At 46.2% G+C, this 16786-nt stretch overlaps 1 protein-coding gene across 1 annotated transcript in view; it reads left to right on the forward strand.

The window, feature by feature from the left end:
- Positions 1-2239: 2239 nt before the first annotated feature.
- Positions 2240-16786, forward strand: part of LOC115459619 (E3 ubiquitin-protein ligase TRIM39-like) — a 30483-nt gene continuing 15936 nt past the window's right edge. Inside the window, exons 1-2 of the mRNA XM_030189429.1 lie at positions 2240-2663; positions 12435-12530. Coding sequence (XP_030045289.1) covers positions 2250-2663; positions 12435-12530 — 510 coding nt within the window. The 5' untranslated portion in view covers positions 2240-2249. The remainder of the gene's footprint in view (positions 2664-12434; positions 12531-16786) is intronic.

Consider the following 16786-nt stretch of genomic DNA (forward strand, 5'->3'; position numbering starts at 1 on the left):
GGCATTACCGCTTGGCTGTGGCTGCTCGGGCGGAGGCCCGGTTTGGAGCTTCAGTGTTGCGGTCAGGGATTTCAATGTCCCGCCCTGGGTGAGTACTGCTTCGGTACATCCCACCAGTCTATGGATTGATCAGCATGATGATATGGAAGGTAAAATGATGTATCATACCTGATAATTTTCTTTCCATTAATCATAGCTGATCAATCCATAGTCCCTCCCAGATATCTGTATTGTTTATATTCTGGTTGCATTTCAGGTTCAAGTTTAGTCTTCAATTCCTGTTCAGGAGGACTTCGTGTTCAAGTTTTTCAATGGATTCTTCAAGAGTTGAGACGAATTTGTGTTACAGTGAGCTGCTGCATTCCTCTCCCCTCCATTTTTCGGGGCTGGATTGAGACAAAAATTCTGCCGGCGCTCCCTCCCGCTTCGTGCGGCTGTAGGGCAGCTTTGTACCCCTCCCGCTTCGGCGGTGTTAGGGTCAGTCAGCTCCTCCCGCGGTTGCGGTTGCAGGATAAGCCAGATCCCCCCGCATCGGCGGGGTGGTGTCCCTCCCCCGCTCCGCGGGGATGAGCTGGACGGATTCCCTCCCCCACTTGTGTGGGGATGAGCTGGGTTAATTCCCCTCCCCCGTTTCGGCAGAGTGTCCCTTTGTGGGTGTAATTCTCTAAGTGCTGAGTCCTGCGGATGGAGCTTGGATATCGACATACTGAGGAGTTTCCGGCAGCACATGACCACATATAGGGAGGCAAAAGGATTGCTCTCTATCTCCACCTGCTGGTAGATGGACACAACCCACCAGTCTATGGATTGATCAGCTATGATTAATGGAAGAAAATTATCAGGTATGATACATAATTTTACCTTAGAATCTGGTCTTAGCTCTCTTAGGGCCCCTTTTACAAAGCAGCAGTAAGACCAATGCAGGTTTACTGCTCGCAAAAACTGAAGTATCTCCTGATTACCACAACAGCCCGGTGGTATTTCCTACCTCCAGCGTTCTGTCATATATTTATTTTTGTAGCACTGGTGTGTACCCGGTGGTAATCAGGCACTGCCTGGTTACTGCCAGGTTAGCACAAGAGCCCTTACTGCCACTTCCATGGGTGGCGGTAAGGACTCCCCCCCCCCCCCCCCACCCCGAAATGACAACATGGGAAGTGCTTTTCAAAGACCTACCCTTTAACCCGCTGCAGTAAAAGGAGGCCTCGGCACATCCATGTCAAAACATGAGCCGATGCCAGTGCAGGACCCTTTTGCCACAGCTTGGTAAAAGGAGCCCAGAATGCTAAGACCATGTGCTAAACCCAACGCAGATTTTCATTGGCAGCGAGCAGCAGCTAACACACACTGCTCATGTTGGCCCCACAGCCTTCCCTCTGATGCAACTTCCTGTTTCTGTATAGACGGGACTATATCAGAGGGAAGGCTGTGGGGCCAGTGTGAGCAGTATGTGACAGTCGCTGCTCGCTGCAGGCGAAGATCTGCTATTTACAAGGTATGCAGGAGAGACAGTTGTTGGGATTTTTCGGCTGGTGGGGCTTGGGGATCCCTGCCAGCCACATCATAGGTGTGCTGCTACTGGGTGGGCCTGAGCCTAAAGTGGCCCACCCTTGGCTACGCCACTGCATTGGCATTGGCTGAAGAAGGTGGATGACGGAAGTTGGCAGAAAACTGGCACCAGCATTGACTGCCCAGCCAAATGACTGGCTACATATATTATGTTTACTCTGACAGAGGGTTAACACTCTTGCTAAAATTCTAACACATCACCTGCTTTTCTAACAGAGAGTTTGGTATTAGAATCCTCCTAAGGGATGTTAATGCTTTACTCACCTGCTCCCCAGGTTTACCAAAGCCAACTGGTTGCCTCTGATCACACTAAAAGGGGGTAGGGATTAAATGGGTCCCAGGGTAATTGCCCTTCCTCTGCCTCACTTTTGCAAAAGCTACCCCTTTCCTGAGACCTTTGCTTGCTACAGAGCTGTCCCTGCCCCAGGATCCAGGTTACAAACAGGAAAACTCAGGGACAGGTCACTCCTGCCCTCCCTGTAGCTCCCAGACCCCTAGATCTCTGCTGCTGGGGGAAAAAAGGGAGGAACAAGGAGACAGGAAGGAGTGCAGACAGCCCTGGTGTCTTCAAATTACACAAAGCCCTTGACAAAGATCCTGTTCCACAGAGCCACTCATTTTCAAACTTACTACAAGTTATAATGTGAAACAGAAACTGAATTCCATTTCCTGTAAGAATCATGGCTGCTGCAAACCCTGCTGAGAGTCTGCAAGATGAAGCTTCTTGTTCTATCTGTCTGGATTATTTTACAGATCCGGTGATGACAGACTGTGGACACAACTTCTGTCGCTCCTGTATCACTCAGAGCTGGGAGGGGAGAGACACAGACTTCCCCTGTCCCCAGTGCAGGGAAACATCTCAGCAAAGAAACCTCAGACCTAACAGGCAGCTGGCAAATGTGACAGAAATGGTGAAAAAGCTCAGTCAGACTTCAGCGAGACCCAAAGAGGAGAATCTGTGTGAGGAACATGAAGAGAAACTGAAGCTGTTTTGTGAAGAGGATCAGAAAATTATCTGCCTGATTTGTAGAGAGTCCAGAGATCACAAATCTCACACCGTCATCCCTATAAAGGAGGCTGTGCAGGAATACAAGGTGAGTGTCAGTAGCTTTAGTATAAGTGTGTCCTGGGATCACCGATATCACACTGTATTTCCCATAGTGGAGGAGTTGCCTAGTGGGTAGTGCAGCTGACTTTGATCCTGGTGGACTGGGTTCAGTTCCCACTGCAGCTCTGTGACCTTGGACAAGTCACTTAACCCTCTATTGCCCCAGCTACAAATAAGTACCTGAATATACTATGTAAACTGCCTTGAATGTAGTTGCAAAACCATAGAAAAGTGGTTTATGAAGTCCCATTTCCCTTTCCTTCATAGAGGAGGCTGCGCAGGAATACAAGGTATATGTATTTAATGAAATTACTGAAAACTGACATTTTCAATCTCATAAAACTAGGAATTGAAAAAGCAGAGTTTGAAACGTGAGCAGTAAGTTCAATCATCAAAACTTGAACCCTGGCTGCTGTCTATCTGAGCATCTTCCATCTACATTCAGGGGTCAATACTCAGCTTGTGAGTTGTGGTTCCTGGAAGGAATACATTTACTACTACTACTTAACATTTCTAGAGCGCTACTAGGGTTACGCAGCGCTGTACAATTTAATAAAGAAGGACAGTCCCTGCTCAAAAGAGCTTACAATCTAAAGGACGAAATGTCAAGTTGGGGCAGTCAAGATTTCCTGAATAGAGGTGTAGTGGTTAGGTGGGCTTTGAGCAAGGATTTGAAGATGGGCAGGGAGGGAGGGAGGTATTGCCAATACTCCATGTTGTACTTCAGATAGCAAAATACAGTCTTACAGATCCTGCTATACGTTCTGTAGAAGCCATCACACAGCCATTCTATGTGCACAAAACAAACAGAAAAATCATTCAACAGTATAACCAGGCATATTTATGTATTATTGCATTTTCCCACCTATTTGCAGGTCAGTGTGGCTTCCACAGTACTGTCAAAGGCATTTGCCCACATCACCTTACTTTTATGTTAATGCCCCCCACAAACACACATCACCTACTTACTCTCCCGCCCTCTTCTGCAGAAGGTTGAGATCCTCAGCCCCCCAGCACTCCCATCCAAGAAGTATGCAGTTTCATACGTTCCAAAAAGTGTCATCCTCCCACAGCCCCATTCGCTTCCCCCTTTCCCATGGAGCAGCTTAAACGGCATTTCTTGTAAATTAGCACTGTCAAGGCCCAGAAAACATTGGAGGAAGCATATCTACCTGGTACAAAGCCCGCTTGATCCGTATGTATTCATGCAGGCAAGACTAACCCCAGGCGATGGGCTAATATATTCGCAAACAGTTTGATGTCCTGATTAAGGAGCAATATCAGACGATAAGACCCTAGTAGCTCCGCGCCCCTTCCAGGCTTGGGGAGTACCACTATATGAGCATACGTCAGTTCTCTTCCCGCCACTCCCTCCTCACATAGGCGATGACAAAGCTCTTGGAAGGGAAGACATATCTTCGTACCTAAGATCTTGTAAAACTCAGGCCCCAATCCATCGGGCCCAGGCGCCTTTGCTAACTTCAAGCGCTTAATCGCCTGGCCTATCTCTTCCCCCCTAACAGGAGCATTCAAGATATCCCTCTGTGCCTGCGGCAGCTGAGGCAAGGACAGATTCTCGAAAAAGGACTCCCTCTGTCCCCTGTCCATGTCGCCCTTATCATATAAGGCCTTGTAAAACCTCACAAACTCATTTTGTATATACTCCACCGATGTCACGCTCCCCTATTTCTAACTAGAGTAGCCAACAGCTTCCCTGCTTTATTTCCCCATCTATAGAGATTATATTTATACACTAGTAAAACATGCCCGTTTCTGGTGCAAATGAAACGGGTGCTAGCAAGGTTTTCCTCCCGAACCCCCCCCCCCCCCCCGCTCACCCCTTCAGCATTGTGAAGGCACTGACCGCCATTGTTGCGGACCTCGTCAACGCACGCGAACGCCACCTTCAATGTGCTGAGTCATTGGTTGTGAAGCCACTGACGCCATAGCTCCGCCCTCGACGTCATCACGTTTGACGCGAGGGCGGGGCCCCAACATAGTGATTTCGGTGGCTTCACCACCACAAACCCTTCGAATCGGAAGGAAGTGCCTGGAGGAACTGACAGTGACATTAGTGTCCTCAGAATGTTGAGGGTGAGTTTTATTATATAGGATATGAATGTCCTGCACTGCTCTATCATTCAGCAGGTCATTAATTTTTCTTCGTATAGAATAGCATTCCCTTTTTGCCCCCTCGTCTCACGCGAAAATATGCGTTTCCCTCATCTGCTGTAATTGGTGCGACAGAGTGACCAGTGGCCTCTCTTTTTCTCTGCGAGTTCTTACAACATACGCCAATATGTGCCCTCTCAAAACTGCCTTGCCTGCTTCCCAATACACTATGGGGTCTACCGACTCAGGATCATTCTCCGCAAGATAATTCTCCCACATTCGCACCAAGAAAGCGCGAAACTCAGTATCCAAATACAAAGTGGGGTTCATACGCCATACCCGTGTCTCTCTTCCCTGTCCCCAACGCACATCCACCCATACCAGACAATGATCAGACACTGCTCCATCCACAATATCTGCAGCAACCGACCTTGACAGAAGGGAGGGGTCCAGAAGCAAATAATCAAGTCTCGCGTGCACACCATGCACCTGCGAGAAGAAAGTATAATCATGCACTTCAGAATTTAGTATCTTCCAAATATCTAGCAACCCCAACTCACGCATCAAAAATTCACCCCCTTCCCTTCCCAAGCAGAAGGCCTTGGTTTTGCTGGTTTACAATCTATCAATGGGTCTGACGAGATGTTAAAATCCCCTCCTACTACTAGTTGATATCCACTGACCGATACCAACTGTACAAGAAGGCCTGAGAAAAATGAATGAGAGCATACATTTGGTGCATATATGGAACAGAGCAACCCTTTCTCCTTCACGCTCTCAGGTACTGCTACCAACCGAATATTATTTCTCCTGCTTCTATTTTCTTGGTCTTCTACTTTGTCTTCCTGCATTTTGCATCTCTTTTCTAACGCTAGTACTTGAGAATTCATACCGAATACCAAATCTTCCTGACTCGAGAGCCGTTCCTCCGCATGCTGAATGCGATTGCCATGTCTGCCAGATTTTCTTTCAGTTCCTCTAGAAAGGCATGCAGGGTCGATAGCTTATTGTCTACCACCAACGCCATGTGTTCATAATTTCTTTGATCGCCGCCTCCTGCAACGCGATCACAGGCGGATTTTGCGCCTGACTTCCTCCTGCTGATGCCTTCTCAGCCGCCATCTTAGACTCCTGGTGTTTTCCGCAGCTCTTCTGCACCCGCGGGGTCTTTGCCGGCATACCCGGGCACCACCACCTGAATCGTCTCCGCCGTCCGCCCAAATGCCTCCACGGAGCTCCCCCACACTTCTAGATAGTTGCTTGGGGTCCGAAACAAGGCAAGTAGTCGGCTTAAAGCTGTTTTAGTGGGTAATAGCAAGGAGAGTAGCTAAGAGACGTCCGTTCAGGAACCAGCCATCACGTGACCCCCTCGATATACTGACTTTCTGTGCCTTTTACAACTCCAGTTCCACCCTGACTCTGCTCCTGGATCAGCCCTCCACTGCCTGTGGAGGTCTCTGCCAAAATCCAGGAACAAAGTCCAATTAAGAGCTGCTGAATATTGGCTCATGGCCAGTTTAGCACTATTTAACCAGGCAGGAACCTACCCTGCCTGGCATAGGTGGTCGGTGGCCCAACTGTTTGGGGAGGCTAAAAGGGGCAGGTTTGTGGGTGGTGCCAGGGGGTGGGGCTTACATCCATAATTGTCTGACAACACACAGGAAAAATAAATAAATAAAAGTAAAATAGTCACAATACCGGAGACGTATTCAAGATGGCGTCAGGGTAAGACGTGTGGTCTTATCCCGGAGGAATTTCTTAACTTCGTTCATTTATTTCCTATCGTTATGCCCAAAAGAAAGGGGAAAACGAGGGGAGGTAGCTCCTTACCCTCTACGGACCCTTCTAGACGGCAACCTCCGATAACGGACTTCACAGTCTCTCTCACTACACCGGGCGTCCCGCAGACTGAGGCGGAGAGGAGCCTCGATCAGGGGAGTGAATTGTCACTCAGCCCAAGGAGCCCCTGTTTGCCACGAGTAGCAGGTGACGACGCGGAAGGAAGTCCCGCCCTACAGTTGGAAGCTGTGGTTTCGGGGAAGGAGCACTCCCTTAGCGTTGTGCTGCAACAGTCGGGAACTCCCCGCCAAGAACCGAGCCAAACATTCACCCCCAGAGGCAGCAGTAGCCCGATTAACATCCAGAAAGAAGCCGGTCCGTTCAGGAAATGGCGGACCAACGGTCGGAACCTCTGGTGCAAACTACAGCCTCTGGAGAAGCCAACAAAGGTGACGTTGGAATCTTTATGGGGGGCGATGGAATCCCTGCATAAAATATGTTTTTCCTTAGTTTCTACTTTGCAAACTAACACTTTAAAAACAGAAACTCTTCAGTCTGAATTGGCTTCCCAAGCGAATAATTTGAAACAATGTGAATTTTCTATCTTACAATTAAAAGAACAAGACTCTAAATTGCTCCAAAATGCAGACCTGACGCACAGGAAGATTGAGAACTTAGAGAATGGATTTAGAAACTTAAATTTGAGATTTTTGAACTTTCCCTTTGTTAAATTTATTCCACTGAGAGAATTGTTCCATAAGTTCTTAAAAGATGTATTTAAATATCCTGAGGACAAATTTTCCTCCCATACAAAAACTTTACTTATTACCTTTTCGAGATATTAAAGGAAAAGATAAAGGTGTGGAAAATACTACAGTAGAAAATTTGGATGTCTCAGCCTTGTTAGAGCAGTCACAAGAAGAGGTAGTATTTAGGTCTACCTTATTAGTATCTTTTGTATTTCTTACTGATAAAGAAGCGATCTTGAGGCAATACTTAAGACAAATTTCATCTGTTGTTTTTCTGGGAGAGAAAATTCAAATCTTCCCAGATGTGTCAAGGACTACACAAGAGCGTCGAAAAAAGTTTTTGATGATGAGGCAAGAGACTATACAATTGGGAGCTAAGTTTCAGCTTCGATTTCCCTGTAAATGCATAGTGCATTATGAAAATAAGACATATCATTTCTTTGATGTTTTGCAATTGCGATCTTTTCTAAATGCAAGGTTACCCAAACCACCACAGGATTCAATGTAAGGGCTTTAATTATTTTTTGTAGTGATAACCCTAACGCCTTTCTTGATTTAAATTTATATGCTACCTGATATTCTTATCCTCTTGTAAGATTTATTAAAGTCTCCCCCTTAGTTGAGGACTACAAAAATGACACTTATTTGATGAGAATTTACTCTCAAATTATATTTCCTTATTAAGTTTAATTGCTTTTTTTTTTTTTCTTGACAAAGTTCAGCTTTGGAATGTAATTGTAAAATTTATAAATAAAATAATAAAAAAAAAAAAAAAAAATAGTCACAATACCTTAACAATGCAACATCAGATCCTCCAAAATATTATAAAACCATGTCTGATGTTATGACAAACAAACTAAAATTAATTTAAAGTGTGATGTCACCTTAGTACGGCCAACACACAATCTCTCCACTGCAAAACACTATACACAAACTTGTGCAAAAACACACTCAGAAACTTACCAAACCGAAAGGCAGTACTATAATTACACCAGGCTGTAAAACACCAATACACTACCTAGTGAAAAAAACAAAACCAAAAGGGCTGCAATAGTACACGCTAGCAGAATACTGCACCTTGATCACACATGAAAAACACATGACAACAGATATGACTAAGGAACTAGAAATCAAAAGATATGAAGGCAAAATATGGAACTGGAAAATTATCTCAAGAAGTCAGACTCATCATGCAGCAATACTAGAAAAATTGAAACTTAACGTGCAAAATATCACAGCTGCACATTTCCAAAGCTGACATATTCCAATTAATACATTCTGAATAAATACTTTTTTCTACCTTTGTTGTCTGATCGTTTAGTTTTTCTATTCGCTTTGGTCCCAGTGTCTTCTGTTTTATGCAGTGTCTTCTTTCCGTTTGATATTCTTTCACTCACCATGTCCACCATCCTCCTGTGTCCTTATGCGTTCTGTCTACCATCTGTGGCACCCTGTCCCTATCCTTCCTCCAGTTGCAGCATCTGTCCTCAAAGCGTTCCGATCCAGTCCTTAAATTCAGCAGTTTCCCCTCCATCCATATTCAACATTTCTCCTCACTCCCCTCCATTCATCCATCCATGTCCAGCAACTCTTCTCTCTCCCCAGCCCTCCCCTCCATTTATCCATCCATCCGTGTCCAGCAACTCTCCTTTCTCCCCCTGCCCTCCATCCATCTCTAGCAAATCTCTTCTCTCCCCTGGTCCTTCCATCCATCCATCTAGCAAATCTCCTCTGTCCCCTGACCCCTCCATCCTTCCATATCTAGCAATTCTCCTCTGTCCTCTGCCCTCCCCTACATGTCCAGTGATTTCTCTTCTCTCCCCTGTCCCGTCTACCCCCTCTCTCCTCATCCTTCCCATCCGTTTTCCCTCTTTATCTCCCCATCCTTCTGTGTTCCTCTTCCCTCTTTCTCTCCATATCCTTCCATTCGTCTACCCCCTCTCCCGATCCTGCCATCCAACGTCTACCCCCCCTCCCGATCCTTCCATCCAGTGTCTCTCTCTATCCCCTTCTTTCCATCCAGTGTCTCTTTCTCTACCCTTTTCCATTCATCATGCCCCCCCTCTCTCTCCCCATCCTTCAATGTTTCTCCTCCTGTTAGTTTCTCTCCCTCCCCTTCCTTCCCAGCATCTTCCCTCTTTCCCCCCCCCCCCCACTTTCTCCTCATTTTCAGCAGCTTCTCCCTTTCTCCAGGACTCCAGCCCTTCTCCATGTCCCCTCCTTCTCTCCCCATCTTCCCACTCTCTCCATTATATCTGCCTAGTGCCTGTGCCTCCCGCTCCCCCTTCCACCCCGTATGAACTTGTTGGCCACTGCTGCTTCTCCTCTTCAGCAGCAGCGCCCCGAGTCCCGACAAAACAAAAAAAAAAGGGTAATACACGTTACATACCCCCCGAAGCGCAGGAATCAGCTGGGAGGACCGACACCACGCAGCTGCAACCGCCTTGGAGCCCCCAGGAGCAACAGCTGGCTGCTGGAACACGCGCGGGGCTGTACCGTAGCAGCTTTTATTCAAGCGTGGGCTATCGGCACTGCAACCGCTCCTCTCTGTCCCGGAGCAGAGAGAGGAGCAGCTGCAGTGCAGACAGACCATGCTTGAAGGCTGCTACCACGGCCCCGCTCTTACTTCTTTCCATTTTTCGTTGCGCTGAAAAGGAGACTTTCCTGCTTTGGCGGGAGTGCGGGAGATGACCCGCCAAGCGGAAGTCTCCCGACTTGGCACTGGGCGGGGAAGGTCACCCCCAAGCCTCCCCAAGCCTCCAATATGGGGCGCCTATGCTGCCTGGTTATATCCAGTGCTTTTTTTGTAGGAAAAAAGGTACTGGTATTTATTATGGGCGGGGCCACCTCCTATGGCTCCACGCCTATGATAGCCACACCCCTTATACCAACCATGGCGCATATAAACAGGCATCATTGAAAATATTATACCTGTATAGGAGAAAAATAACTGGAATTTTTTCATTATAAATAATTTCTGTAAGATGTTACAGCTCCAGTATACCCAGTGCAAAATAAGATAGCAGATGTAAATATTCCAAACACTAAAATTATTTTTTCTACCTTTGTTGTCTGGTGACTTTGTTTTTCTGATCATGTCGGTCCCAGTCTCTGATTCTGCTGCTCTCTATCTGTTCCCCTTAACTCCGTTTCCAGGTCCATTCATTTCTTTATTTTCCTCCTTTCTTCTTCATTTCTTGTTCTACATCCATAGGTAAAAGCTGTGGCCTCCGCAGACTTGACTGGAGGAGGTATAGAGTGGATCCAGTTTTTGCCTATTTTCTCCATCCATGTGCAGTTTTTCTCCTCTTTTCCCTTTCCCTCATCTCTGTCAGTATGCATCTCCTTCCTATTCTTCCCTCCCTTCCATCCATACGCATCTCCTGTCCTTCCTCTCTCTTCCCTCTCATCCATCCATGTCCAGCATTTCTCCTCTCTCCTCCCCTCCATCCATGTTCATTTCACTTCCTCTCTCTTCCCTTCCCTCCATCCATGTCCAGCTTTTCAACTCTCTCCCCTCCATCCGTGTTCAGAATTTCTTATCTCCCCTAAATCCATGTGCATCTCCTCCTCTGTCTTTCCCTCCCTCCATCCATGTACAGCATTTCTCCTCTCCCCCTCCCCTCCATCCATGTTCATCTCACTTCCTCTCTCTTTCCTCCTCTCCATCCATGTCCAGCATTTCAACTCTTTCCCCTCCCCACCATCCATGTGCATCTCCTTCCTCTGTCTTCCCTCTCCTCCATCCAGCATTTCTTCTCTCTCCCTTCCCCTCCATCCGTGAGTATCTCCTTCCTCTGTCTGGCAGAGTTTAAAAAGGGGTTAGACAGTTTCCTAAAGGACAAGTCCATAAACCGCTACTAAATGGACTTGGGAAAAATCCACAATTCCAGGAATAACATGTATAGAATGTTTGTACGTTTGGGAAGCTTGCCAGGTGCCCTTGGCCTGGATTGGCCGCTGTCATGGACAGGATGCTGGGCTCGATGGACCTTTGGTCTTTTCCCAGTGTGGCATTACTTATGTACTTATGTCTTTCCTTCCCTCCCAACATTTCTCTTCCCTACCCTCCACTCCATCCATGTCCAAGGTAAACTTCTATAAAACAGATGAAGATGTGATTCCATGTGCCCCAATGAAAGGAGAGTTTAATTCTACTTGCATTTAATTTTAATATATTCCATCGTCTTTATAAACACCAGGCTTCCCAAGGCAGATTACAATCAGTTAAGATGAACCCATCAGGAAACAGAATATTCTCACTGAAATCTGGCTATCTGAATTGTATAGAAACACAGTGAAGAAAAATGAGCACAAACTACAGAATTTATTATTGCTGTTTCTACTAGCTACAATAATTTTTGAAGTTGTTTTAGTGATACTCAATTACGTCTTTTCTCCTCCACCTCATAAGGCACTGCCTATCCAACAAAACAGTGTTAGACTGTTACAGATGGACCGACAATAAAGAATGACAACGTGATGCAGCAGCTCACAGGTTTGCTTGCTGTGTTTTGAGTGAACGGTGACGGCTGCGTGGGGGAGTGGAAACAGAGATTCATCAAATGTCTTCCTTACTTACAGTGGACTAGACAGAGAGTGGAGTGGAAGTGAGCCTATTTACCGAAGTCGCAGTGGCAAACCGGCGGGCTGTGGCAGTAAAGGCAGCAAGTAGGCAGGCTCGGCTCCGTCCTTCGCTTCCCTGCCCTCTCAGCGTCCCGCCCGCACGGAAAGGAAATGACATCAGAGGAAGGCGGGATGGTGAGAGGGCAGGGAAGCGAAGGACAGAGGCGAGCCTGCCTGCCTGCTTGCTGCCTTTACTGCTGACGCCCGCCGGTTCGCTGCTGTGACTTCGGTAAATAGAATATTTTGCAGGGGGCAGAACGGAATGTAGGGGAGCTGCCGGCCCTCAGAAACAAAGGTGCCGGTATGCCGTACTCGTGCGTACCGGCACAAAAAAAGCACTGGTTATATCACTTTGAATTTTAACCTCTCAGAATTCAATTATCTTAAAGAAATGATCTAAAGTGGAAGGAACATCTCACATTTACTGTTGAGTCTGAAATTGTGGTTATAAAATAATCACATGCTAATCAAGGATGTTTTAATACTCACAGGAAAAGCTTAAAATGCACCTGAAGCCTGTGAAAAAGAATCTGGAAGATCTGGAGAAGTTTAAATCTACTGAAGAGAAGAAAGCTGAAAAGCTGAGGGTGAGTGTCTGTGTCTCTTTCTTATCCAGTTTCTGCAGGGGTTTTGTTGCTTTCACTACATCAATCCCCTGAATCACCTGAATAAAAGAATAATAGAATTCAATCCTCCTCGTTACTAATAGTATGTTTTCAGCCAATAAGGAACCAAAAAATAGTTTCCATATTATAAGTATCGCTTCCTTATTCACTGAGAACAGGCAGATTCTGAATCCGTATGTGGAACAAAGGAAAATTGTAACATTGCATTTCTTGCAGAAAGGTAGTGTGCTGTGGGCTGCAAAATGGGAAAGGAGAACTGGGCTCAGGCTTGATCCAGTCCAGCAGTGTAGAGTGGGGGTCTTTGGGGCTGTTGTGGTGCCAGGAAGGATGGCTGCAGGGCTGAGTGTACCAGGGCCTGTTAGGGGGCAGGAATTGGAGCAGTAGCATGGTCGTGAGAACTGGACGAGTCTCTGGTGTGGGGAAGCAAAGCGAGAGGTAGGCAGGAGCCTGAAAAAGAGTTCTAGGCCCACTGGGGAAAATATTGTCCCGATTCAGGGCCGTGCTGGGCTCCAAAGTGTGGCAGCTGACTGGCCATGTTGGAGTGAGCCTGGGAAACCAACTTGAGCACCAGTGGGTCAAAAGCAGGAGCCCTGACAAACCCAGAAGTATGTTCATGGGTGCATGCATGTTCATGGGATCACAGGTCCACACAGGGCCCATAAGGAAGTGGAGCTTGGTGTGGAACAGAACTAGGACTCAGTGGGGAGGTGAGAAGTGAGAGTGGAGGAAGAGAGGAGCAACAGCGGAGGTCTTTTAATGATTCTGAGTTGGTCAGTGAAGGAAGGTTGTGAGAGCTGAGTTATCCTCCACCCGATAATACTTCAAAAAGTTAAAGATGAGTATTTTATATACATTTATGTAAAAAACATTTAAAAGACAGTTAAAGGTGTTAGTTAAAGATGTTTATATTAGATGTGCTTTTGAATTTTTTGACCCACAGTAGAGTTTTGCCAGGTGTGACGTGAAGTTTTCAGACTTCTCAGCTGCTGGAGTTGCCCTCATAGCCCACTCCAGCCCATCTAGAATTGTCTTTCTATAATTCGGACAGAGATCGTAGAAATTTATTTATTTGTTGCATTTGTACCCCACATTTTTCCCACCTATTTGCAGGCTCAATGTGGCTTGCATAGTACCGTCAAAGGCGTTTGCACAGTTGGTGGATAACAAATACAAAGTTGTATAGTGATCGTATCAGGTATAGTGGAGGGTCTGAATGGATGAAGATTGCGTGTTGTCCTATTCGATCATAGTCCTTCTGTGTTGGTAGGTGAAGAGGGTTATGTGGGGTCGTTGGGTAGGCCTTTTTGAAGAGGTTGGTTTTTAGTGATTTCCTGAAGTTCAAGTGGTCGTGGATTGTTTTCACAGCTTTTGGGAGCCCATTCCATACTTGTGCGCTTATGTAGGAGAAGCCGGCTGCGTAAGTTGATTTGTATTTCAGTCCTTTGCAATTTGGGTAGTGTAGGTTAGGTAGGATCTTGATGATCTGACTTTTCCTGCTTATAATTGAACGAGAAAAACGCCCAAGTTCCGACCTAAATCGGGAGATGGACGTTTATCTCACAAAAACGAATAACACGGTATAATCGAAAGCCGAACTTGGATGTTTTCAATTGCACTCCATCGCGGAAGCGTACAAAGTTGACAAGGGCGTGTCGGAGGCGTGGTGAAGGCGGGACTGGGGCATGGTTATCACCCGAACAGAGATGGCGCCTTTCACCGATAATGGAAAAAAAGTATGCGTTTGTAGCTAGACTTTAGGGCACTTTTCCTGGACCCTGTTTTTTCACGAATAAGGCCCCAAAGTGCCCTAAATGACCAAAATACCACCAGAGGGAATCGGGAATGACCTCCCATGACTCCCCCCAGTGGTCACTAACCCCTCCCACCACAAAAATGATGTTTCACAACTTTATTTTCACCCTCAAATGTCATACCCACCTCCCTGGCAGCAGTATGCAGGTCCCTGGAGCAGTTGTTAGGGGGTGCAGTGGACTTCAGGCAGGTGGACCCAGGCCCATCCCCCCCTACCTGTTACAATTTTGCTGCTTAATGCTTAGTCGTCCAACCCCCCCAAACCCACTGTACCCACATGTAGGTGCCCCCCCTTCACCCCTTAGGACTTGTGGGCAGTGGGTCTGAGGGGGATTTGGGGGGCTCAACACACAAGGGGTGCTATGCACCTGGGAGCTCTTTTACATTTTTTGGGTTTTTGTAAAAGTGCCCCCTAGGGTGCCGCCGGTTGGTGTCCTGGCATGTGAGGGGGACCAGTGCACTACGAATCCTGGCCCCTCCCACGAACAAATGCCTTGGATTTATTCGTTTTTGAGCTAGGCGCTTTCATTTTCCATTATTGCTGAAAAGCAAAAACGCCCAGCTCACAAATTGTCGAATAAAACATGGACGTCTATTTTTTCGAAAATACGGTTTGGTCCGCCCCTTCACGGACCCGTTCTCAGAGATAAACGCCCATGGAGATAGATGTTTTTGTTCGATTATGCCCCTCTTTGTTTCTTATTGGTAAGTCTATGAGGTCTGTCATGTATTCTGGGACTACGCCATATATGATTTTGTGGACTAAGGTGCAGATTTTGACGATGATCCGTTCTTTTGATTGGGAGCCAATGCAACTTTTCTCGGAGGGGGTTTGGCACTTTCGAGGCGTGCTTTGCTGAATATCAGCCTGACTGCTGTATTTTGGGCGGTCTGGAGTTTTTTTTTACGAGTTGTTCTTTGCAGCCCGCGTAGATTTCATGCAATAATCTGCATGGCTTAGGACCATTGATTGTATTAGGTATCGAAAAGTGCTCTTGGGAAGAAGGTTTTAATCATTTGAGCTTCCACGTTGAATAGAACATTTTCTTGGTTACAGAGTTTACTTGGCTCTCGAGGGTAAGGTTGCGATCGAGTGTGGACACCGAGTATTTTCAAACTGTCTGAGGTAGGGACGGTGTGTCCTGGAGTATTTTATGGTTGTGGGTTTGTATGTGTTATATGGGAGGAGAGGATGTGTTTTTTCGGTATTCAGTTAAGTTGGAATGAGTTTGCTCAGGAGTCCATGATGTTCAGACTATCATTGATTTTGTTGGTTATTTCTGTCAGAATCATGTCTGAAGGGGATGTATAATTGTAACATCATCTGCATAAATGAATGGGTTAAGGCCTCGGTGCATAAGGACTGTGCCAGATGGAAATCATCATCATGTTGAAGAGTATTGGTGATAATGATGATCCGTGAGGTACTCCACAGACTGCTTTCCAAGGTGGTGATATGTTTGACTTTGATTTTACTTAATAAGTTCTGGTGGTAGAAAGCCTTTGATCCAGTTAAGTACGTTTCCTTCAATCCCGAAGTGGCCTAGTATTCTTAGTAGTATGTTGTGGTTTTACCCATGTTCGAATGTGCTCGACATGTCGAACTGGAGGAGGAGTATGCTTTTGCCTATGGCAATCTCCTGCTTGAATTTGGCCAGGAGGGTGACTAGGACAGTGCTATGGTGGGATCGGAATCCTGATTGTGAATTATGTAGTATTGAGAACTTGTCCAGGTATTCCGTAAGCTGTTTAGTCATGAAGCTCTCCATCATTTTTACTACTAATGGGATAGCCGCAACTGGGCGGTAATTTGTGATATGGTTGTGCTTTTCTTGGTGTCTTTTGGTATTGGGGTGAGTAGGATGTTACCATGTTCCTCAGGGAAGACCTTGCTGTAACATGAGTTTAGATGGGATGTAAGGTCTGCTATGAAGCGGTCTAGGGCAGACTTGAGTAGATGACTGGGACATGTATCCAGTTTGCAGTGGGTCTTGGCAATCCTGTGAGTCCGCTTGTGTAACTGATTCGGTGCTGAGGAGATTAAATGTCCAAATGCAGTCAGCTGGTATCCTTCGGAGGATGGGTCCAGATCGTTGAAGAAAGATTTCGATGTCGGTATTGTGATGAGGAGGTGTGCTGAGTAGTTTTATTATTTTTCGATAAAGTAGTTAGCAAGTTTGTCTGCGGGAGGGATGTCTGTGTTGGTTGTGGTGATAGGGGTGGCATCTAGTACTTATTTACGAGTTGGAATAGTTTCTTCATATCTTTGTAGTCCGGTCCTTATTTGGTTTTGTAGTAGGACCTTTTGGTTTGTTTTATTGCGTATTTGTATTTTCTATGTATTTGTTTCCATGCATTGAGTGTGTGTTTATCTTTTGTCTTTCTCCATACTCGTTCAAGTTTTC

The sequence above is a fragment of the Microcaecilia unicolor genome, unplaced genomic scaffold (assembly GCF_901765095.1).
Source record: "Microcaecilia unicolor unplaced genomic scaffold, aMicUni1.1, whole genome shotgun sequence".
NCBI lineage: Eukaryota > Metazoa > Chordata > Amphibia > Gymnophiona > Siphonopidae > Microcaecilia > Microcaecilia unicolor.